The sequence below is a fragment of the Podarcis pityusensis genome (genome assembly GCF_964106645.2).
Source record: "Podarcis pityusensis genome assembly, chromosome: 4".
Taxonomy (NCBI): Eukaryota; Metazoa; Chordata; class Lepidosauria; order Squamata; family Lacertidae; genus Podarcis; species Podarcis pityusensis.
The window spans coordinates 44,676,590-44,700,267 of record NC_138027.1 but is presented as its reverse complement, the minus strand read 5'-3'; the positions used below and the strand labels follow the sequence as shown (position 1 = coordinate 44,700,267).

General features: G+C 40.3%; 1 protein-coding gene across 3 annotated transcripts in view; it reads right to left on the bottom strand.

The window, feature by feature from the left end:
• LOC308476418 (uncharacterized protein) overlaps nucleotides 1-23,678 on the bottom strand; it is a 244,192-nt gene that overhangs the window by 169,042 nt on the left and 51,472 nt on the right. For 2 of the 3 annotated variants that reach the window (XM_081003995.1, XM_081003994.1), the window contains exon 2: nucleotides 4,934-5,075. The exons of the other annotated variant lie outside the window; for it this stretch is intronic. In XM_081003995.1, coding sequence (XP_080860121.1) covers nucleotides 4,934-5,075 — 142 coding nt within the window. The remainder of the gene's footprint in view (nucleotides 1-4,933; nucleotides 5,076-23,678) is intronic. 3 annotated transcript variants of the gene reach the window in all.

Genomic DNA, 23,678 nt, shown 5'->3' with positions numbered 1-23,678 from the left:
ATGGTCCCAACTTCAATCCCTGGCATCTCCACATAGAGCTGCAAATTGCCTCCTGCTGCAAATTGCCTCCTGCTGCTGTCAATCAGATTATGAAGCTAAATAGCATCCCTGCCATCATAAAGGGACTGCACCAGGCTTCATATATGCCACTTTCCTGGGTGTTAGATACCACTTACAAAAGTCATTTCCCACCACACTACCATTGTTTGAGTTTAAACCCATCAGTTCCCAATAACAATAACAAAAAGAGGTTATTTTGCCTTTATCCACTCCACCAGCATACTAGTGATACCTTTCTTCAAACTCCATGTTGACTGCTCGCAATGGCTTCAAGTAGATGAAGGGGACAAGAAGGTACCCTAAAGGACTCCAAAGTGCAAATGTCAGGAAAGTCACCCAGACACTCTCTTTGAACAGTCTTGTAGTTAGAATGGAACCACTAAAGTGCAGTGCCACCAGTTCACATCTCAGAAAAACAGTCTAGGAGGATACCATAGCCAATGGTATTGAATGCTGCTGAAAGGTCAAGTAGCTACAGCAGGGTCATTCTCCCCCTGTCCCCTTCCTGATAAAGGGCATCCATCAGGGTAACTAAGGCTACTTCAGTCCCCAAACCACTCCTGAAGAAATGGGGCATGATAATCAGTATCTTCCAAGAATGCCTGTACTTGCGCTGCTGCTGTTCTCTCAACTGTCACATAATAGCATCTTCTAAAGCCAGATTCATTACCTCCTCTCGTAATGAGGCCTTCGCTACTGCCTCAACTCACACTGTGAAATCCCTCCAGCTAGCTTTAATCAGTCAAGTTGGGCAAAAGTCAAGAACATACACTGTGGACGGATACAATGAGCAAGGACCTTGTCCATGTTCTTAGATCGTATCGACTGAACCTGATCCCATAAAAATCAACTTAGCTGGAGTATTGAACATCTCGCCCGAACTTACTGTAACAATAGGGTCAATGCCATTGTGTGGGCAAGCAATTCTACCTTCAAAGTACCCTGGAAACAGGTTACAGCAGGCGACTGAAGGATCTACTGCTTCACTGATTGAGGTACAAGTCAAGATGACCCCGGCTACCTTAAAAAACTCCACTCAAGGATGTGGTGGTGGTGGTGAAGTTTCCCTACTTTCCCCTTACTTTTTGTTCTTTTTAAAAACCCTTATAAATATTAGTGACTGCTATCTACAATTCACTCTACAACTATGCACCTTTTCAGACCATACTGAAATATCTCCATAATGCTTCCAGATAAGCTAAAATTCATAGACGAATAGGAAGTTAGATCTCTCTGTTTTTGCCCCCAGGCATTCAATTAACTGAGCTATTCCCTCAGCTTATCAAGGGGTGATAATGAATATTTCCCCAAACACACACACACACACACACACACACACAAGTTAGCATTTTGGAATATCTGCTCATAAAACCTTCTACAACATAATTTTCACTATTAATTGCCGGAAATATGACTTGAAACACCAGGGTTCATTTTTTCAACACATAAAGATTTTCCGAAATCTGGTTCATTTGTCATGGGAAAGCAGAATATGTAGAAAGCATATTCTCATGCATGTGTCCTCAGAAGTATGTTCTGTGGAAACAAGACCCTGGGTGAGTGTCAGGAACCCCTGGAATCTTGCTAACACTGGGCAGAGATTGGGGTAGCATGTAGCATTATTAATATTATTATTAATCATTTCATTTCTATAACACCTTATATTTTCAGGAAAATCTCAAAGCAGCTTACATCACATTAAACCAACATCCTACATTAGTGGTTTCATATTCTGCTTTTGATGTAACACCTAGACCAATTTCCCAGTTCAGATTTCATGGGAAACTGTACTTTCAGCATGACATTCAATGTAGTGCTAAGGAGATTGCAACAATTTGCCCTCTCCTTCCCACTATAAGCTGTTCTGTGGGTTCTTCTGGCCCTACAGAGTGGATTCGGGTGGAGTCTGGGGTGTAAAGGGTTGGCTAGGGGAATACTTGTGCTGGCTTTCTTTAGCAGAATGGGTTAGGATATCTTAGCTGACTGTGTGTGTGTGTGTGTGTGTGTGGGAAGGAAGGGAAGAAGGAAAGGGGTAGGTAAGCTGTCTTTTGGTAGCTACAATAAAGCTTTTAATTTATCCAAAATGTCAGTGTGCATCCTTTCTTACTCTGGTTGTATCCTAAGGTGTCATTTTAAAATCCAAATATATTAATTGTATTGCACTTGCAAAAATACCTGATCAATCAAGTCTTGACTAGATTCTGGAAGATAAATATGTTACAAGATCGGAAGGGAGGGGATGACTGCATAAGGTAAGGTAGGGGAAAATAACACTATGATATGTTTAAGAGAGAGGACTTCAGATGCTGACAAATGGCAGTTTCTTGAATAATTGCATCAGTTCCATAATTATGTTCAAAATGTGTAGGTATCATCCAACATATTGACAGGTGTTTTATAGATAAGAGAAGAAAAAATGTGCTTAATATACTCTTCCCCCCCCCCGTGTGTGTGTGTGTGTGTGTGTGTGTATGCACCCATTTATTTATTTTTTAAAAATCAAGTTAAGCCATCCTACAGTATATATTCTGTGCTTCTTTTCCAATGCAGTTGCAACACTTAAGCAGCAGCAAGCAGTAGAAAGAAAAGAGGTCTAGTGATGAGATAGCAGACAATATTCTTATATCTTTTTATATTTCCGCTCCACTTCCAAATATGCTCCGATTTCTAATCTCACTGAATAAAATCTCTGAATTTCAGCATGTAGCCATAAAGCCTTAGGCATCTCAATGGGAATCCAAAGAGCCCTAAGGATTTATTCACACCCACTGATCTCATCTTCATTCACATGCTATACAGACAGCAAGGAAGTCTGCAGTATAAAAATCAAGGAGTTGTGATGCATCTTTAGCATTTACCAGTTCTTGTTTACTTCTATCAAGAGGAGAATCTCTTTTCAGGAGACAAAACTAAATGTGAAATCTAACAACAGCTAATATAGGTGGGAATGTGTATGATTAATTGCTTATTTCAAAAGCAATCCATCCAAAAAAAAAGGATTAGATGCAGTCATGTAACTATATGAAACCACACAGAGCAATTGTATTTACATTTACAGTGTAATACAAGAGGTAGTGTGTACCTAGGTAAACTATACCCTTCCCCACAATTGTTTTTCTATAAATCCCCATCTATATTTGGGAACAGACATAAGTATGGTTTATTATTGTAGATTTCCCCAATTAATATAAAGCTATTCCCCCCTTTTCTTTCCTGCCTGTCATTCAGTTTTATTAAACTGCCTAAAGCAGGATATCCTAACAGCACATGTATTTGACTATTAATGACTTCCCAGTGTGAAAAGTGGTACTGATGCTGTCTCTAACCTGTAAGCAAAGGATTCCCCCCTCCCCAATCATCTTGCTTATGGTTAGAAACAATTTCTTTTAGGACCCATTAATATGGAGATTGTGGATTTCAATTTCATACTGATAAGTGTTACTATCAGTGGCCAGTGCCAAGACTCAGAGCCTAACAAGGAACCAACTGTACACCCCTGTACCCCTCAAGGCCTGAATTGTTCCTTTGCCTTGGGGCCTGCTCATGTGCCTTCTCTGAGCACTTAAACAGTTGCAAGAGTGAGGGAGAGGGGAAGCTGTAGCCGCCATCTTAGGGCTGCCACACGTCCAGATTTCCCCAGACACTACCGGGATTTCAAAGGCAGAATTGATGTCCTGGGGGAATTTCTGAACTTTGGGGTGTCCTGGTTTTTACTTTTTCAAATATGGCAACCCTACTCCATCTGCCTTTCCCTCACCCTCTGATTGGTTGTTTGGATTTGGCCCAAAGGGCATATGCAAGTGAATGTGCAAAGGTGGACCCACTCATGGATGAGAACCCACTGAGGGCATCTTGCCTAATGGTGCTTGAGCTTTGAAAACTTCCAATGCAAACTCAACTGATCCATAACTCCCAGACTATTGAGCAGATTGGAACTTAGTTATCCACTGCTTTTTAAAATTCCCAAATGTTCTGACACAGTTTCCAGCTTAATATAAACATATTGAAACATGGTTAGAAATGCATATTGCAAACACACCCAAGAAGATTCATGACAAGAAAGATGGGAAACAGGCTATATTTATTAAAATATAACAACTACAGAATCTTTGATTAGAATAATTCAACCAAATTGACCAAAACCAATGAGGCCCAGGCTATGAGGTGGATTAAATAGAAGATTTCAACTCTCCCATCTAAGCCAGCTGCCAGCCGCATGCTGTAATCATACTAATGAAACTCCCCCCCCCCCCATCACTGTGTGCTCCCTGAGTATATGAACCAGACAGGCACACTGTGGCTGCATAGGCCAATGTTCACCTCCATGTGCTTGACAGGCCCAAAGACCACTCTGGCTCTGATATCAGTCAGATATTTCCCAAAATCCACTCATCCATTTGGAGCAACCAAAAGGCAAAGGAGGTGATCAGCTTCTCCTAATTCAACTCCACACACAAACACACAAAAGCTTGAAAAGAGCTCTTTGCAGATCCTCTAGAAAAATAGTGCTACAGACAGATGAATACCATCATCCTTATATAACGCTGAATGTCAAACTTAATGTGACTGTGTGGAACATAAGTATTCCCATGCCCCAGAACCAAAGCTTTAATGGTACAGTTGATCTTCCATCATGCCCCATCAACCTTATTTGGGCCATCCTGCCACCACCAGACCTGCCTCACCAAAAGCCCTGACCACAAAAACATTAATTCTGGGACGTGGAACTGAAGACAACAAAGATTCTTAAGGATTTCTGCTAGCAGCTCCAAGCCTGTTCACTGAAACAAACCATTCTTTACCAAATGAATTATAAAAATATATGGAAAGGAACCCTTCTCACACAGACAGTGCATGATGGGCAAAAACTCACCCCATAGCATTCTTCTTCTGGTCAGCCATTGACAGGTTGCACTGTTGGGCAACTGCATCCCAAACACAGACATGGAAACTTGCTTGTGGGCCCCAACCCAAACTGAATGGGCAAACAACAGTATAATGGCAGGGTTCATCAGCTGCCACAGATAAGATGAAGAGAAGAAGATTGTTAAAAGAAGTAGACCTATAAAAAATGTAACTTGAAGACTGCTAACTGACAACGGCCAATAGCCCAAATCCCCTCCAGGCAATGCAGAAAGATGTTCAGCCTGATTATCACACCAGAACTTTACAGATCTGTTAATACCTTGACCTCGAGTGTGACTGCCACCAGCAAGGGAGAAAAATCCAGGAACGTGAGAGCCATTTTTCTACACATCATTGATCTTGGAATATTACCCCAGTGCTACATCCACATGCAGTGTCTATCATAATGTGTAGCTTGGCTTCAAACAGGAGGTCCTGCCTCCAGAATGGCACGGCATTATAGACAGAGAGTAATTCAAGCCACATTTGTATGTCAGCCCGAATGCCCATGGAGACCTGAACATGATGAAACTTTTTCCTGACTGCTACCATAGCATCACAAAAGTGGCACAAAAATGCCCTGTTTGGAGAGATAACCTTCAATGAAAAAGATTTTTTCCTCCACGAGGTTGGTTCTTCTGACTTCTCGGAGGCCAAAGGCACTCTGTTCAATTATTATACCTTTACAGAAGTACAACTGGAGCAGAACTACTTCTTGTCTAATCCACTATCCTGTTCCCATAGTGGACAATCAGAAGACCGTGGGAAGCCCACAAACAGGAGAGTGCAAGTGCACCCTCCCCCTTCCCAGCTGGTTGGGCTATAGTGCAGCTAGTGCCTGAAGCCTACCAAATATTGAAAAGTAGCGTAAGGCCTTTTTGACAACTTAAACCCAGGCACAGCCACACTTTTCTTCCAGCCAGCCCTGTATGGAAGAGTCCCCTAGAGTAGGGTTGGGGTACCTGTGACCCTCCACATGTTGCTGGACTACAGCTCCGTTCATCCCTGTCTCTTGCCCATGGGACTAATGGGAATTGGATTCTAAGAACATCTGGAGGGCCACAGGTTTCTCATTGCTGCCTTGTGTTCCCAGTCCTAGTGCGAGCTCCAGTTCACAAAGGCTGAACATGATTGAAAGCCTCTGTGCAATTGAGCACCACCATAAAGCAAACTAGATTACGTATTCACTTCAGAGTTCCCTGCTTATATTGCTGGCAAGGTCAAGGGTGGAGCAGTTGCAGCTGTATGAACCCACACCCGTCGCCCAGTTTAAGCCCCAACATCATCTTCTGAAGAATTGCCGTGTTGCTTTGGTTCAATTAGGAATGAAGAAAAATTGCTCATTAACCATGGCAAGAAGCCCCATGCCAGCATATGAGGTGGAAACACTCCTTTGTCCATTTAAACAAAGGGAGGTTCAACAAGAATTTCCAAGTGTATTTTGTCCTAGTTTGATATATCCTTGGCAGCTTTCCTTTTCAGACAAAATGGAACTTTTGGAGCCAGACGGAGATGAAATATGCCAGTGCCAGGCAAGTAGTGATGCTTCCCTATAGAATTGTCTGCAATGCTGGAAGGACGGACAAATGTTGTCTAGCCTTTTTATACATTTCAGAAATACAACTCATAAAAAGGGGTAATAAGATTGCTTCTTCATAGTGCGTGTGTGTGTGTGTGTGTGTGTGTGTGTGTCCTAGATCCTTCAATGGAAAAGTAGAAAGCTTTGAGCTGAGCTTGGAGATAGCAGTCAAATCTGTAGGGCAAGGGTAGCTTAAATTCCCACCTTGCTGGTTTGCACTAAGTGTAATATTTCCTTGGAAAACTACTTTGACTAATGGGCTCATATAAGCCAGCCTCATGTTAGGAAGGCCAGAACTTTAAATCCATCAAGAAAGAGCTAGCAAAAATATTTTATAGGAGTCGAACCATTACCGCAGTACACTATTATTTCATTTTTAAAAGACAGACACTAAGCCAAGGACAGGAGTACTAGAGGGAAGAAAGAAATAATGTGAATGGCTGTTAAATATGGGAGAAAAATAGCAGACAAAAACCTTATCTAAAAGAAACAAGGCATGTGGCATAGCATACATAATGAGCAGGCTATGCTACAAGAAACATATTGATGGCAATGTCAATATTTATTCACTCATTCACCAAAACAAACTAAAGAACATTCTACAAAAGCATAGCCACTGGCAATCTTATATATATTTCCTTGACTGCTTTTGAGATGACCCAGACAGTGCTATTTTGAAGAAAAAAAAGAATTCATTTGCAAATATTGCAGACACAGTTTGCCTCTTTGAGGTGTATTAACTACATCATAAAGCTCAGTGGCATCTGAAATCTGATAGACCTGGACTGGAGAGAAAATAAACATATTGGGCTGTATCCAGCCCAGTTCTACTCAGAGTAAATACACTGAAATTAGTAGAACTAAGTTAGCCCTGTTCTTTAATTTCAGTGGGTCTATTGAATAGATTTTATTCTGAATATGACTCAGATATAATTCATTGCTAGCATACCATACTGAAATACCAAAAAGAGAGGAACAGCGTACATTTTTAAAGAAATAAAAGCATTTTCCCTGATAACAATCAATCTTGGTAATCAGTGAAGCCTAGCTTTATGTAATTTACTGATCTGTTTGTCATTTGGATCACCCAGATACAGGTGTGAAAAGACTGGAGCACTGGAGACAATTTGGAAAATTATTTTGACCCTACTAAAATTATCATGGCCAGGGAGGGTTGGGGAGCAGGGTGGAAAACAAAACAAAAGCTAGTTGATGGTGATAGTTATGTAGTCATGATACTGGATAATCATTTTATTTTATTTTATTATTTTAAACAGATTTAGGGGGGATTTGGGGGATATGAAGAGGGAAGTCCTGTCGCACAAGCAGAAATCCTTGCACTAACAGGACACATTGCTCAGTGCTACCTTGGATACAAGAATGGAATAAATTGTGTTAATTTTTTCATAACAGAGGTGGGGATGGGTGTTATTGGAATACATAATCCCTGACTGTTGGGCAGGCTGTCTGAGACTGACAGGAGTTGGAGTCTGCCTCCACCCCTGCTATATATAATAAACTATCTCCGAACACCTGTGAATATCCTCTCTTCTCTCATTTTTTATTCCAGAAGTGCTCATTCAAAAAAAATTCTGAAGCTATAAGAACTACTACTTGATTATCGAGGTGGGTGAATTAGTTTTGTGAACAAACGCCAAGATTCTAGCACGCTAGGCTAGTGAATGAGAGAAGGCCTCAAATCTTTTGCTGGTTATTTTCCTGGTTACAGCACCAAATTTTTTCTTTGTCTTGATTCTCATTTCAAAAATCACTGATGGGGAAAAAAAAAACAAATTAGTTACTGAACACAATCTCTCTCCTTAATAAGAGGAACAAAGCCTTTTCATTGAAATGCACACTTACCCTGTATGGCTTTGAATTTACCTCTAGATATGGTTGCTTATAATTTCCATCATTAAACCTAATTTCATCTTCTCCTTTGTATGGAAATCAAATAATGTATTTAAATTCTGAAGAGTTTCTAAAGCCAAAAAGCAGAAGCTGAGACTTTGAGATAAAAATGAAACTCCTAAGACTTTTTAATGACAAAAAGGTTGGGGGGTTTTTTTCTTAAAGGAAAGCATTCAGTCTAAATGATTCTGAGATCTGCAGCAGTGGAAAAAGAAGGCAAAGGACAGATTTATGGCTTCAAAAGAGACAGTTTTAAAGCACTCCATTCATTTTGAGGGAAGGTAGTTATTAAAAAGTAATCTAAACAAAATTGAAGGGGGGAAAAACAAAGATAGAAAATGTTGAACAAGTTCATTTGTAGGCTTCTGTGGGGTTTCATGAAGGGGAGAAATAAGTGGTTATTCCAGAACACCCTGGGATATGATCATGGCGTGGGATAGACATGTGATTCCTGCCCTCCCCATTTCAGCATCCTTTCACCTTGCCTTAAGTTCCTGAAGGTGGCTGAGTTAATGATGTGAAAGAAAAGTGCAGGTGTTGAGAGGTTCTAAGTGCTAAGGATTTTTTTGTCATTTGGGATACGGTAAAGGTGCTATCTTGGTGATTTTGTAGTTTCACAGAATGTGTGTTTTGCCTGTTTAGTATTGTCAGTATTCTCTCTCTCTCTCTCTCTCTCTCTCTCTGTGTGTGTGTGTGTATGTGTGCGTGTCTCACACACAGATGGATCTGAAGAAAACACAGCATTGCTACCAGGATGTAATTGATAAGCTCAGGTTAAGGAAGTTAAAAAGGGTCATTGTCATGGTCTGGCTGGATGCAGAGGAGTGATGTTGAAGAATCCAGGGAGTGTCCCCCTCTTCCTATATTCAGCTTCCCTCTCCCCTGGTCTCCCAGAACATGCAGAGAGATGAAGTTGGTGGAGCAAAGAGAGACAAGAGGAAGAAGCCTTAGGCTGCTGGGGAAGGAACTGGGGAGGATCCTTCAAGAGCACTGGGAAGGTGGGGACTTTCAATCCTTGCAACTGCCTCAATGGGGCAAGACCTACTGGGAAGTGTTGCTGTGACTACTAGGTCTGAGCTGTTTTGTTTCCTTTAATGAAGTGTTAACTTCATTGACATTGGGTGCTGTATTTGCTGACTTCAACTCCTGACAAACATATTTAAACAAATGGGAGACTACCTTATACTAAGTCAAACCACTGGTCCTTCTAGCATGGCAACTGTGCCAGAGGTAGCCAAGATGATGCTCTCCAGATCTTGTCTGTCTGAAGCGCCAATTAGTCTCTGGCAGCATAGATTTTACAGATGTTTGAATCTGCACTCAACTTCTGGAGGGCACAAAGTTGGCTACCCCTAGTGTCCGCTGACTGGCAGAGGCTCTCTAAGGTTTCCATCTTAGCCTTACCTAAAAATGCCAGAGATTGAAACTAGGGTTTTCTGCATTTGAAGTATGGACTCTACTACTGAGCTAGAGTTCTTCCCAAATAAGAAACAATAGGGTTTTTTTCGCTGCACAATGGTATGCACAAATGTGATCCTGCAGCAAATCCTAGTGAAGGTAAAATGCCTCATCAATGAATAAATGTGCGCACACCCTTTGGGGGCTTAGTTTGCAACATTTACCTTTTTTAGGTTCTCCCTGCTTCTGAATGTGTGGTGGTACTGAAACAGCACAGCAGGGCTTCAATATGTTATCTTATGTCCTGCTGAGTATGCAAAGTGCTGATTACTCTTTCAACATTCCTACTCTGGGTGGGCTAGGAAATCCTACAGGTAATCTGCTAATTTGCGAGGAGTCAAGCAATGATCTCTTTCAGGCTCACTCCTCTGCTTTGATGGTTAGAGCTCTGAAGCAAACTCTGAAGCAGAAAAAGTCAAGTGTCATCAAAGAGCATCCCAAAATTAAGACCAACCATTTCAAAAAGGTTAAAACATCCTGTGCTGATTGAGGTTTTTGTTTTCAAAGGTTGAACTTTAAAAGGAGTAGAACATTAAATCATGATTATGATATTGAAAAACTCTGAAGCAATGTTAGATCCTTCAATAAAACGACGTGGGATAGAATGGATAATCGCAATCATTTGCAATGTATGTGGTGAGCAAATACTTCGGCTCTGCTAGCAAATGACTTCACTTGCTCACGCCAGTTGACTGTGAGCAATATTGATTGAACCCTTGTGTGTAGAAATAATTTACATGTAGACACACTCAGAATAAGATTCAGTTCTACATTCATAAGTGTTTTGACTTGAAACAAGCTTATTTGATTGCTAATCAATGGGCTGAACTTTGGGAGAGACCAGGTGTGCTAAGAGATTCTGAAGAACAGTCCCATGGGAGGGGGGAATGTTGTAAACTACATAAAACTAGAATGTTAAAAGGGACCAGCACAGAATTTCAATTAAGGTGTGCATTCGGAGGTCAAGGTTTAGGTTCAAGTTGGACACGGAACCTAGGAACTCGGGACATTGTGGGGAGTTGGGGAGCAGTAGCCACCTCTTGTATGTGTCTGCTGTCACTAATTAGAGCATTATCAAATGGCTGACAAAGTTCACACCTAGGTGCCAAGGGTGTGGATGTCTTGAACCAGGCCCTCAAGTAGCTAGATTCTGCCATATGACCTCTTACACCAGCAGACTATACTTAGGTGGAAGGGTGCCTTTGAGATTAGAACTCCAGTTTGAAGAGAGTCATCTAACACACACACACACACACACACACACACACACACACACCTTGTATGCATGGGTAGCAACAGCAAATTGTTGGTACCTGACCTGGGATTCAGCTACAATAGTTAAAATAAAACATTATAAATGTGTTATAAAACTGTGACACTAGATGGTGCTGAAGACCCAAAATCAGAATGCTATGAAATTGTCCATTGTGAGCTTTAAAACGGTTCCCCCCCGGAGTGTTTTTTAATAGCTGTGTAGATGCAGCCCTGGCCTGCTTCATCCAGTTCCTAATCACAGCCTGTCTCTGACTGTATCCATTGCTTCTGAGTCTCACTTTCAAACAACCCCCAGTTGACCCAGTTAGGTCAATTTTATCCAGAGGTTATTTTCTAGGGTAGCCAATACATAGAATAGTAATATATTTGAAGGGCTCACCCGTACAAGTTCACTTTAAAGAAAAAGAATCAAAAGAAGGGCGAGCAGGGCCCTTGAAGTTGTCCGTCAACACTGGACAGGAGACTGAGTGGGCACGGAGCTCGCCTGCTAATAGTATTGTTTTCCAGTATGGTTTGATGTATTCTATTTCTATTTAAATCATAAGAATGATTTTTAAATTTGCACTGACACATAAAAATTAGCACATGCAATTTTTAAAGGCAAATCTGGGTGAGATTTTTTTTCCATTCTTTGGTAAGGCCATTCTTCCTTTTCAGTGAACTATAAGTGTCCACTCTACTGCTCTCTTTCACCATCTTTTATAGTCCCTTCATCTTCTACAGCAGACTCTGAGCAAGGCAGTTTCTGAATGCAGATTTCTGGTGGGCTGTTCAGTAATTTTAAATATGCAGACAGTGTGATTCTAATCTCTGCTCTACCAAGGGGTCTGTATTGCCTCACAGAAAGATTAATTACAGCTCACATCAATTTTGGCCTCTAGATGCCATGTAAAGAACATAGCATAGACAAGGAAGCTGAGGAATTTTGATTTTGTCCATCAGCAAAAAGAGTGAGAGGGAGGGAGTAGAATTTTAAAAGGGTTAGTTTTAATAACTTGAGCACTTAAAGCAAAATACAGACACAGAGGAGAATAAAAATGGATCCTTGGTGAATAGGCAATCATTTCTATAGGTCAGCTTATAAGATTAAGAGAAAATAGATAGAGAACTAATGTGCTTCCCATCACTAGCCTTCAGCATTAGAAACTATATCAATCATAAAAGAGCAGTGAAGATGGTAACAGCAAAAATGTTTGCATTATTTTTCCATTTGTGCAATGTTTTATCCTGCTCTTGCAGAGGATTTCCAACCCACCCCTATTTTCTGGAGCAACATTTTCTGAACACACACACACACACACACACACACACAGGAAACATGTATTGAAATAATGGGCTATAAGGATGGGCTATTGTCAGTGCATGACTTTAGGCCACAGCAGTGCAAGGCTTCAGGGCAAAGGCTCAGCCTGACCTGGAAATTTTTATAGGCCCTTCCCAGATCAGGTGGGGCAAATGGGGTCAGAATGGGCAAAATCACAGCAGAGTGTAAGAACACGGAACAGGAAATCTTCTAAAATGGAATCCCAGTGGCTGACTAGAAAGATATGTGGCTCTGAAGGTTCCTAGTTTTTACCTAGGTGCCTCATTACAGCCACAGCTAAGTAGGGGGTCAAGTAGCAACCTTCCTTCCATTTTAACTTTGCACCATCTTTTTCTTTTTCTTTAACATTCCTTCCACCAACTCTGTTTTAAGGATACCCTACTTTGTCTCTATTTTCATTGCTCTTCTCCCCTCTGTTTGCCCAGTCATTTTCATTTTTGAAAGCCCTAAATGATTCAGAAAGGTCTTCCAGTGGTCTCCTGTCCATGCACTGATCAAACTGATGCCTACCTGCTCCGTTTAAACAATACTGCAACATCAGGTGTTCCCAGAGCATTTGCTGAGCCCATCCTAACCCTTGAAATCTACAAATAGTCGCAAAAGTCTTGTTTCAGTAAAAGAAACAGAATTACTGTAGGGACCAACATTCTTTTTTGAAGGAACTCAGATAACCCTAAAATGTCTAATATCTTCATTAGCAACTGAAAGGAAGAAATCACCTTATAGCATACAGATATTATGACTCTTCATGTGTGAGGATACATAGTGAAGTTTCAAAAGGCACATAAATAAACATTACTTTAAAAGTTGCAATGTTTTTTTATTTAATTTGAGAGCACTTTTCATTTCAATGTAAACTGAATAATAAATGTAATTCTGAAAACTCTGGTCACCATTTATGTCTGGAAATTAATCAAATTAAAATAGATTTTGGACCTACATGATGCCTTTACACAGTTTAATCATTGGCTAATTTGATACCCCATTTAATTTGATCAAGACCTGAGGAATCAAATCTGTTATATTAAAACAGCAAAACTTTCACCCATTATTTTGATTAACTTTTATCACCTTAGGCAGGTAATATTGGATAATTCAATCACTGGTTATAGAAATTTGCCATTTTAATTAATTACGAAGATGAAAATTTTGAATTATGTGAGAAAGAGAAAGCCCAAGACAGAAAATCCATTTGATAATAGGAGCATGATTGCAGTTTAATATATTCCAAAGACAATGCTTGTAATAATGTTGGCTGACTTCATTTTTCTAATACAATGGACAAGTCTTTTAAAATATCATGCCTTTTTATTCTGCAAACTTGGCTGTTAAAACCTGTTGCCCCTGCACAGGAGACTGGAAAAACAATGTTAGATTATTGTGGTAGTTGGTTTTACTCAGTTTTCCTGAACTCTCTTGTATCTTTATTATTTTCCTTCCTTCTTTCCATGTTCAAAGTAGATCCACTGAAATAAATCCATTTATTTCCATGGGTCTACTCTGAGTATGGCATCACCCTATAATAATCCTGCCCTTCACCATACTGATTCCCATGGCAGGTTACGATCAAATGCAGCCTGTTCAACCCTGAATAAACATCAGAACATAAAACGAGCCTGCTGGATCACAATGGCCCATCTAGTCCAGCACCCTGCTCTCTCAGTGCCCAACCAGATGGATGCCTTTGGGAAGCCTGAAAGCTGGACAGGAGCACAACAGCACTCTGCCTGTCATTCCCACTATTCGTTTTTTCCTTACATAATTTTTTTAATTAAATGTGTGTGGTTCTTTTATACAGCAACTGGTATTCAGAGGCATGATATGTCTGACAATGGAGGCAGAACATAGTCCTTGTGACTAGTAGCTGTTGGTAGCCTTCTCCTCCTCCATGAATTTGTCTTACCATCTTCTAAAGCCATCACAGTTTGCACCCAATACTGCCTCCTATGGGAGTGAGTTCTATAGTTTGTGTGCTGTGTGAATAAATATTTCCTCTTATCTGTCCTGAATCTTCCAACCATCAGCTTTGCTGGATATCCTTGAGTTCTTGTGTGGGGGATTTCTCTAGCCACTTTTTCCATATTAAGCATGTACGAACATAGAAAGTTGCCTTGTAATGAGTCAGACCATTGGCTCATCTCTGACTGCACTGACTGGCAGTGGCTGCTTAGGATTCCAGAAAGGGGTCTTTCCCATCCCTAACCAGAGTTGCCAAGGATTGGCACCTTCTGTGTGCAAAGGAGATGCTATATCACAGAGCCACAGCCCTCTGCTATCCTTGTTGTGGAGTTCGAAAAGAGAACAGGCTTCTTTCAAAGAAGCTACAGGTAAACCCTGACAACTGGCTGAGCACTGCTGAGAACCCGTGTGCCTGTGGCTAAAGAGTGGGCAAGTTTGGAACAAATGGGAATGATTTTATTTCTTTTAGGCCATCGATGATGGTAGTTTTCCAGCACCCAACCTCTAAATGCCCCACACCGACCCATGCTATTGCATGAATTAAACTTCAAGGTCTACCTGCAGAAGCTTGTTATGGCAGACTGAACTAGACATTGTGACTTATGCGCATGCAAGCATCTTAACATTTGTCTTACCAACTCAGTGCCTACGGACCAAGTTAATCTATCTCATATAAAGAAATGGTTGTTATAAGAACTTGTGTCTGATTTTCCTGCTTTCCTCTTCCCTTTGTATCCCCCATTCCTTTTATGTAGTACAAGGACTGTCTTCTCTTACAAGCCCTTCTAGGAACATTTTTTGCTGAAAAGCATAGTATACTACAAATAACAAATAAAAATTGAATAATTACTATATGATTAAACAGCTAGCATTGTCGTCTTTTTTCTTTCTTTTTTACTGACCTTTACTGGCACTCAGAGTGATGCACCAAACACTTCAGCTGTGAAACGGCACTCATTTCAAGAGCATATCCTTTCAAAATGAATGTCGGATGTGCAGCTGTAGCACTTAATGGATTGTCCCCTAAGCCTGGGCCTTAAATGCACTTACATGTATATATAAGTTCCAGTGAACTCAGATAAACAGTCCTGAAATCAATGGGACTTACAAGAAAGTTATTGTCTTTCGAAATGGAGCTTTAAGATCCCTGTTTGTGCAGTGTCTCATTGATCCTAATGAGTCAGGAAGACTGTGCCTTCAGTATACACCAAAATATTTTCAAGAATGTTATTGCTAACATTTGGAATAGGATTTTTTTTTTAAGGACAATTAAAATTGGTTGCCTGGAAACTATTTTAAGATTTTTCCTTTGAAGCTGTTTTTATGAGCTAAAATGCCACCTAGGTGTAATTTACACCTTCTAAAATATATCTTTATTGCTTTCAAATCTCATTATTCTCAGCACACTATCACTATATTAAGCATAATTACCTTCCAGTCATTTGGATTTCGTGGCAAATGTTTGTTAAAAAAAAACCCTTAATATTCATGCAACATGCTACCTCCTCCTCTAATATCATCATATTTCTGGAAAGAAATTGTAATCCTCTTTCCTGGTTCAGGTTAATTCCAATAAAATATTAAATCCATTTTCTAATCTAAATGAGTTCATTAGGAGAGGCCTGGTATGGAGAATACCATACTCTCTATAGAGTTCAGCTTCATTACGTTTCAGCACTGTGCATCTCCAGAGCTGTTGTACTACATTTATGAGGATTTATCTGTACTGTTCCAAAAACATTCATCCTAATTCTGCTCCTTCTGTGTATGCTAATCATGAATATGTTAAGTGGAAACACTAAGCTTGCAGCCAGCCTCATCCCCAGATGGGTTCAAGGTATGATTACAGAAGCAAAATTGCCATAAGCACTCTTAAAGCAGTGCCAGTGAAGAGGAAATGAAGGTTTGAAGCAACACTAAAACAAATCTTCACAAAACAGCACAGGTAGAGAGGAATGGCATGTGATGCTTGAGGGCCTGGAGTCTTCAGTCTGCTTGAAAACAGTTATCTTTGACTAAGGACCAAAAGCACATACCACCACAGCAGCAACGCATACATCAACAATGGGGACAAATAAATCAGAAACTTATCAAAGCCTAGGGTGCTTTCAGCTGACATTCACTGAAAAGCACATCCAGAATCTGGCACCAGCTGACTTGGGTTGCTGTCGCCCAGCAGAGACCATTTAGGGGTAGTAAATGAAATTAATTTTAATAAGCATTGGGGCATATCCTTAAGCCCCATTTGGGCACCTAAAATCATATGAGTAAATCACTTGGAGAATGGGACTGGTCTTCACCTCATATTTCAATTGGTGTCAAAGCAGCATGCTAAAGCTCTCTTGGCAGCCCCGATGACGGCCTCCCCCAAGTATATACTGTAAGCTGAGGGTAATTTTTAAACCCAGGGTGGATAACCTATGGCCCTCTGGTTGTTGTTGGATTCAAGCTCCCATCAGCCCAGCCAGCATGTTCAATGGTCAGGGATGACAGGAGTTGTAGTCTGACAACATTGGGAGAACCAGAGGATAGCCACTTTTAGCATTACTAGATCAGTGTGTGCTGTGTTAATGTCAGTGCACTCCCTTTTGTGGAGTAAATAATATTTTAATATAATATTATACTTCGAGCAACTTACAATGAGATTCTAAGATGTTTAGCCAGAAATTAGCCTTATTGAGTTCACCATGATTTCCTACTAAGTATGATTAGGAATGAAGTCAAATAATCATTACAATTAGCCATACTCAGGTAGCCATTGCTTACAGTAATTGTGCATAGGGTACAAAGGGCTGTAAGATCTTCCACCCCCAGTTATACCTGTGTAGCTCCTGAATTTGAGATAACTAAGTAGCTACGCTATGTAAATGCTGCAGTACTGCTACTCTGACAAAATGAATGAAGTCTGAGATGACATGTATGTTCTTCATCAAATCCCATTCATCTCAAGGGAGATTAATCAAAAGACCTACAGAGTAAACCAGTTCCACAGAGAGTAATTCATTGTGTAGGGTGGGGTGAGGTAAAAACTAGCCACTGGTTGTCACTGTTGCTTCACAAAATCTAGCCATTTAGGTCCCTAGCTAACAGGACCAGGGGTCAGGGATGATGGGAATTGTAGCCCCAAAACAGTTGGAGGGCCAAGTTTGGCCATCACTGCTTTAAAACAATATACTCTCATAAAAAGTATCATAGTGAGACAAATGTATCAAGAACCGAAGATTAAAACTATCCAGTCAATTCATCCCATTAGGTAGAATTCCACCTGCACAGCTGGACTTCCTCTCCTTCCCTGTGTCCTGATTGCCTCCTGTGTGCCCCTCAAATAATAATTTATTATTTATACCCCGCCCATCTGGCTGGGTTTCCCCAGCCACTCTGGGCAGCTTGCAACAAAATATTAAAATACAGTGGTCTGTTAAACATTAAAAGCTTCCCTAAACAGGGCTGCCTTCAGATGTCTTCTAAAAGTCTGGTAGTTGTTGTTCTCTTTGACATCTGGTGGGAAGGCGTTCCACAGGGTGGGTGCCACTACTAAGAAGGCCCTCTGCCTGGTTCCCTGTAACTTGGCTTCTTGCAGTGAGGGAACCGCTAGAAGGCCCTCGGTGCTGGACCTCAGTGTCCAGGCAGAATGATGGGGGTGGAGACATTCCTTCAGGTATACTGGACGCAGGCCGTTTAGTGCTTTAAAGGTCAGTACCAACACTTTGAATTGTGCTCGGAAACGTACTGGGAGCCAATGTAGATCTTTCAAGACGGGTGTTATATGGTCTTGGCGGCCACTCCCAGTCCCCAGTCTAGCTGCTGCATTCTGGATTAGTTGTAGTTTCCGGGTCACCTTCAAAGGTAGCCCCACATAGAGTGCATTGCAGTAATCCAAGTGAGAGATAACTAGAGCATGCACCACTCTGGCGAGACAGTCCACTGGCAGGTAGGGTCTCAGCCTGTATACCGGGTGTTTCCCATGTCTCTTGGAGCAGATTTGGGGTGGGTGGCATGTGAGGAGAGGAACCCTTTGCACTAACAAGGTTACTTTGTTAGATGAAACCCTATGTGAGAGTTGCGTTCCCATTATAGTTGAGATATTCTGCTGCTGTTGTAAGTTAAGGAATAAAAACTGATTAACTGACTGGTGTCCCATGTGCTTTTGTCTTATTAACTCCCATTAGCACTAGCCAATGTGACCAGTGGTGAGGGCTGATGGAGATGAAGTTCAGCAACATCTGGGTACCACCTCTGCTCAATAAACCAGGAGCAGCACAACTAGCTGGAACAAAAGGCTCTCAGAAGCTGAATCAGTGGAAAGGGTGAGGTGGTGGCAAAGTCATCTTTTTAGTTAATTCTGTGCAAAAGGGTGTTGTAGTTTAAATGAAAGTATTACTGTAGAACAAATGCCAGTGATTAATTCATGAATAGGCGACACATCGAGTCTGTTTAATTGTGATCCCTAATCCCAGCCAGTGCTGGGACCTTGTTCACTTATTGCTACATAGCTTTTTTTTTTTTAATGATATTTATTACTTTCCAACAATTTGAACATACATAGAAAAAGAAAATAAACAATACAATACAATACAAAAACAATACCTAACACTAAACTAACAAAAACAATTTAAACTAAGAGAACAAAACAAAAACAATTTAAACTAAGAAAACAAAACAAAAACAATTTAAAACACATCAAATAATTTCATTCTTTCATTCACTTATTTCCATGACCTCCTCACACCTCCCTTTTTGTATTCCACTTCTATTTAGTTGTTTCAGCAATTCCTTTCCATCTTCCTCTGCTTTCCATCCTATAATTATCTTAACACATTTTAACCTTATTTTTCCCTTTAATTCTCTATTAATCTATTTATACTTAATTCCTTATAACATTTCTACTGAAGCCATATAACTTCATTCCAACATTTTTCTAACATTCATTAATTTTACAATATTTCTGTAAATAGTCTTTAAACTTTTTCCAATCTTCTTCCACCGACTCTTCTCCCTGGTCTCGGATTCTGCCAGTCATTTCCGCCAATTCCATGTAGTCCATCAACTTCATCTGCCATTCTTCCCCGGTGGGTAAATCTTGTGTCTTCCAATACTTCGCGATGAGTATTCTTGCTGCCGTTGTAGCATACATAAAGAAGTTTCTATCCTTCTTTGGCACCAATTGGCCGACCATGCCCAGGAGAAAGGCCTCTGGTTTCTTCAGAAAGGTATATTTAAATACCTTTTTCATTTCATTATAAATCATCTCCCAGAATGTCTTAATCCTTGGGCATGTCCACCAAAGGTGAAAGAATGTGCCTTCAGTCTCATTACATTTCCAACATTTATTTTCGGGCAAATGGTAAATTTTTGCAAGCTTGACTGGTGTCATGTACCACCTATAAATCATTTTCATTAAGTTTTCTCTTAGGGCATTACATGCCGTAAATTTCATACCTGTGGTCCATAACTGTTCCCAGTCAGCCATCATTATATTATATCCGACATCTTGTGCCCATTTAATCATAGCTGATTTCACCGTTTCATCCTGGGTGTTTCAACAGCAAGTTATACATTTTTGACAAATTCTTGATTTTGGAATCTAACAGTTCTGTTTCCAATTTTGATTTTTCCACCTGGAAACCAACTTTTTTGTCCAAATTGTATGCCTCCATTATTTGATAATAATGGAGCCAATCTCGCACTTTATTTTTCAATTTTTCAAAGCTCTGCAATTTTAGTCTGTCTCCCTCTTGTTCCAAAATTTCCCAATATTTCGGCCATTTGGCCTCCATATTGAGTTTTTTCTGTGCCTTTGCTTCCATTGGTGACAACCATCTTGGGGTTTTCTTTTCTAACAAATCTTTATATCTTATCCATACATTAAACAATGCTTTTCTAACAATATGATTTTTAAACGCTTTATGTGCTTTTACCTTATCATACCACAGATATGCATGCCAACCAAATATGTTGTTAAAACCTTCTAGGTCCAACACATCAGTGTCTTCAAGTAGCAGCCATTCTCTCAGCCAACAAAAAGCAGCTGATTCATAATAGAGTTTTAGGTCTGGCAGGGCAAATCCACCTCTTTCTTTAGCATCAGATAATATCTTAAATTTTATTCGAGGCTTCTTGCCCTGCCAGACAAATCTGGAAATATCTTTCTGCCACTTCTTAAAACAATCCATCTTATCCAAAATTTGTAATGTTTGAAACAAGAACAACATCCTTGGCAGCACATTCATTTTTATCACAGCAATTCGGCCTAATAGTGATAACTTCAAATTTGACCACATTTCTAAGTCTTTTTTCACTTCGGTCCAACATTTTTCATAATTATCCTTAAATAAATTTACATTTTTAGCAGTCATATTAACCCATATTAACCAATGTTAATCCTGTCTCTTCCTGAAATTTCTCTCTCTCATTTACAGTTAAGTTTTTCTCTAAGACCTTAGTTTTCATCTTGTTCAGCTTAAAACCTGCTACTTGCCCAAATTCTTGAATCAATTCCAATACCCTCTTTGTGCTAGATTCTGGTTCCTGTAGAGTCAATACTAGATCATCACTTATTGCTACATAGCTTTTATTGTAGACTGGCTTCTCTCCTGACTCCATCTTTCTGGTTATTTATTTATTTGCTGGTTATTTATTTATTTGCTGGTTATTTATTTATTTGCTGGTTATTTATTTATTTGCTAAAAATTCTAGACCATCAGCACGAAGAAAAAAATACATCATGGTGGTAACCAGTATCAAAACAACAATAGAACTGCTTTCTTAAAATAAATTCAGAATACATCACAAATCAGTAGATTGTGTACGCCAAACATTTTTTTTTCTGTTCTGATGTAGAGTTTATTTTTCAAGCAGTTTATTCCTTTGTACTATGCTCATTTTTCAAAAGCAATTTAATCAGTAAAACGGGAAATTTGCTCTTGCATTGTATCTCTATGAGCCCAGAGGATCACTTGATTGACACTATTATTTCTGTTTCTATTGAAAAGTGCCAATTAGCCAGATTCCTCAGTGAGAAATTCTCATTCTGAAAACACTGCAGCCTCCTTTCAATAAGCCTACAGGTCACAGAGGTAAGAAATGAATTTATAACATTAAAAAACTCAACCAAAATAAATACAACAGGTCTAACAAGATGTTTGGATCCTGAAAATGCCGAGGGACCAGAAGAAAACAAGCATCCCTTTCCATCAAACAGAGTTCTGCCCTAGGACAAAATGTCAGCAGTAGTTTATGGTAGGGATGTAGCTCCCTCCAGAATCCAGACTAAGTAGAAGGGATGGGAGTTGTTGCTTATTAGGAAGCTGTCTAATACATTCTGCAGAAAATGTTCATGCTCATAGGAGACAACAACTCATTAATAGAACTGTCATGAAAATCACCCCAAATAATTTTGCAACTCATCAGGCTCAAATTTTGATGTGGTGTTTTATCACTTACACAAAGTTTTCATGGAACTGGAAAGTTAGAAGGCAAGAAAATGATTCTGTGGTGCTACACGATCTACATTAAAATTGTTTAGGAACATAATGGAAATAAAACAGTTACACACACAACTGTATCTTCATTCATTTATAGGGAAAGATACAGTAGAACCTCTACTTATGACCGCCTCTTCTTGGGCCCGATCCAAGTTGCGACCGCGGCAAACCCGGAAGTAAATACTGGGTTTGCCATGATTCGTGCACACGCAGAAGCAGCTTCTGCCATTTGTGCATGCGCAGAAGTGGCTGCCGCTGTCTGCACAAGTCCAGAGGCTACCATGCACGGTGAGTTTACCTTCAGTTTAAAAACTAGAGAAGTCACCATTTTGGGTTTTTTTTCAAGGCCTCTCCCCCTTCTTGGACGTATTCTCCATGAAAAAGAGAGAGAGCGCGCTATGATTTTTAATTGTTTGTTAGGAAAAAGAAAAATTCCAATAGTCTAACTCTGCTGCTTACACCCTCAGGAGAGAATGGCATAATACGTGAAGAACAACTCTGTTTATTCCTCAAATCACTGTGATTGGAGTACACTGGAGAAAGAATTAACTATAAATGAAAGTTAGATATGTCCATCAAACCAAAAGAGCCTCCACCTCTTTGCTTCTTACTTCTCTCCTTTATGCCCCCTCGCCTTGTGAGATCTGTACATTTCTCCAGCTGGGAAGTTGTGAAAAACAAAAACTAGCAACATAATATATAATAAAGGTCAATAAATCTGCTACCTTTTTCAGGACTAAAGTATTCTTCACTTGGCATCTGAAGGACAATAATGTAGGGGATAGTCGTTTGTCTAGGGAGGGTGTTCCATAATGGTGGTGTCACAGGCAGCTAAGATGGCCTCATCATTGTAGCTACCTAACTTCTCAAAGTGGGGACACCTCATGTTTGTATTGAAGAAGACAGCCCTTTAGATAAGTTGGCTGCATGTCCTGTATGGTTCAAGATCATCTCTATGAATTGTGCCCAGAAAGGAATTAGAGGTCAACAAAGATCTTACACACATACAAAACCTGGGGAAAAATTTAAAGCATTTAGTAACTGGGACGCTGTTTTCTGAATCAGCTGAAATTCTGAACCCTTTTCATAGCCATACCTACACATGCATTGAATTACAGTGGTGCCCCGCAAGACGAATGCCTCGCAAGACGGAAAACCCGCTAGACGAAAGGGTTTTCCGTTTTGGAGGTGCTTCGCAAAACGAATTTCCTATGTGCTTGCTTCGCAAGACGAAAATGTCTTGCGAGTTCCTGCGGGGTTTTTTTCCTCCCCCCCCTTTTTCCCAAGCCGCTAAACCGCTTATCAGCTGATGGCTAAGCCGCTTAACAGCTGATGCTAAGCCGCTTATCAGCTGATCGTTAAGCCGCTTATCAGCTGATCCACTAAGCCCGCTAAGCCGCTAATACTGTAGCACTAATCCGCTAAACCGCTAATGGGCTTGCTTCGCAAGACGAAAAAACCCGCAAGACGAAGAGACTCGCGGAACGGATTCTTTTCGTCTTGCGAGGCACCACTGTATTCTATACTGTACATTACAAAGGCATAGAAAAAAAATGTGGGTGTACTGATCCATCCACAGCAGGTACCCACAAAAGAAAGTAAGTTGGTGGTGTCAGCACCACATAAAGCCCCAAGTAGTCCTCTGAGCTGTGACAGTGTCAAGGCCATTTTGTCCATGAAAGGTCACAGCAGGCGCACCAACCAAGTTGGTGGAAGGTGCTCT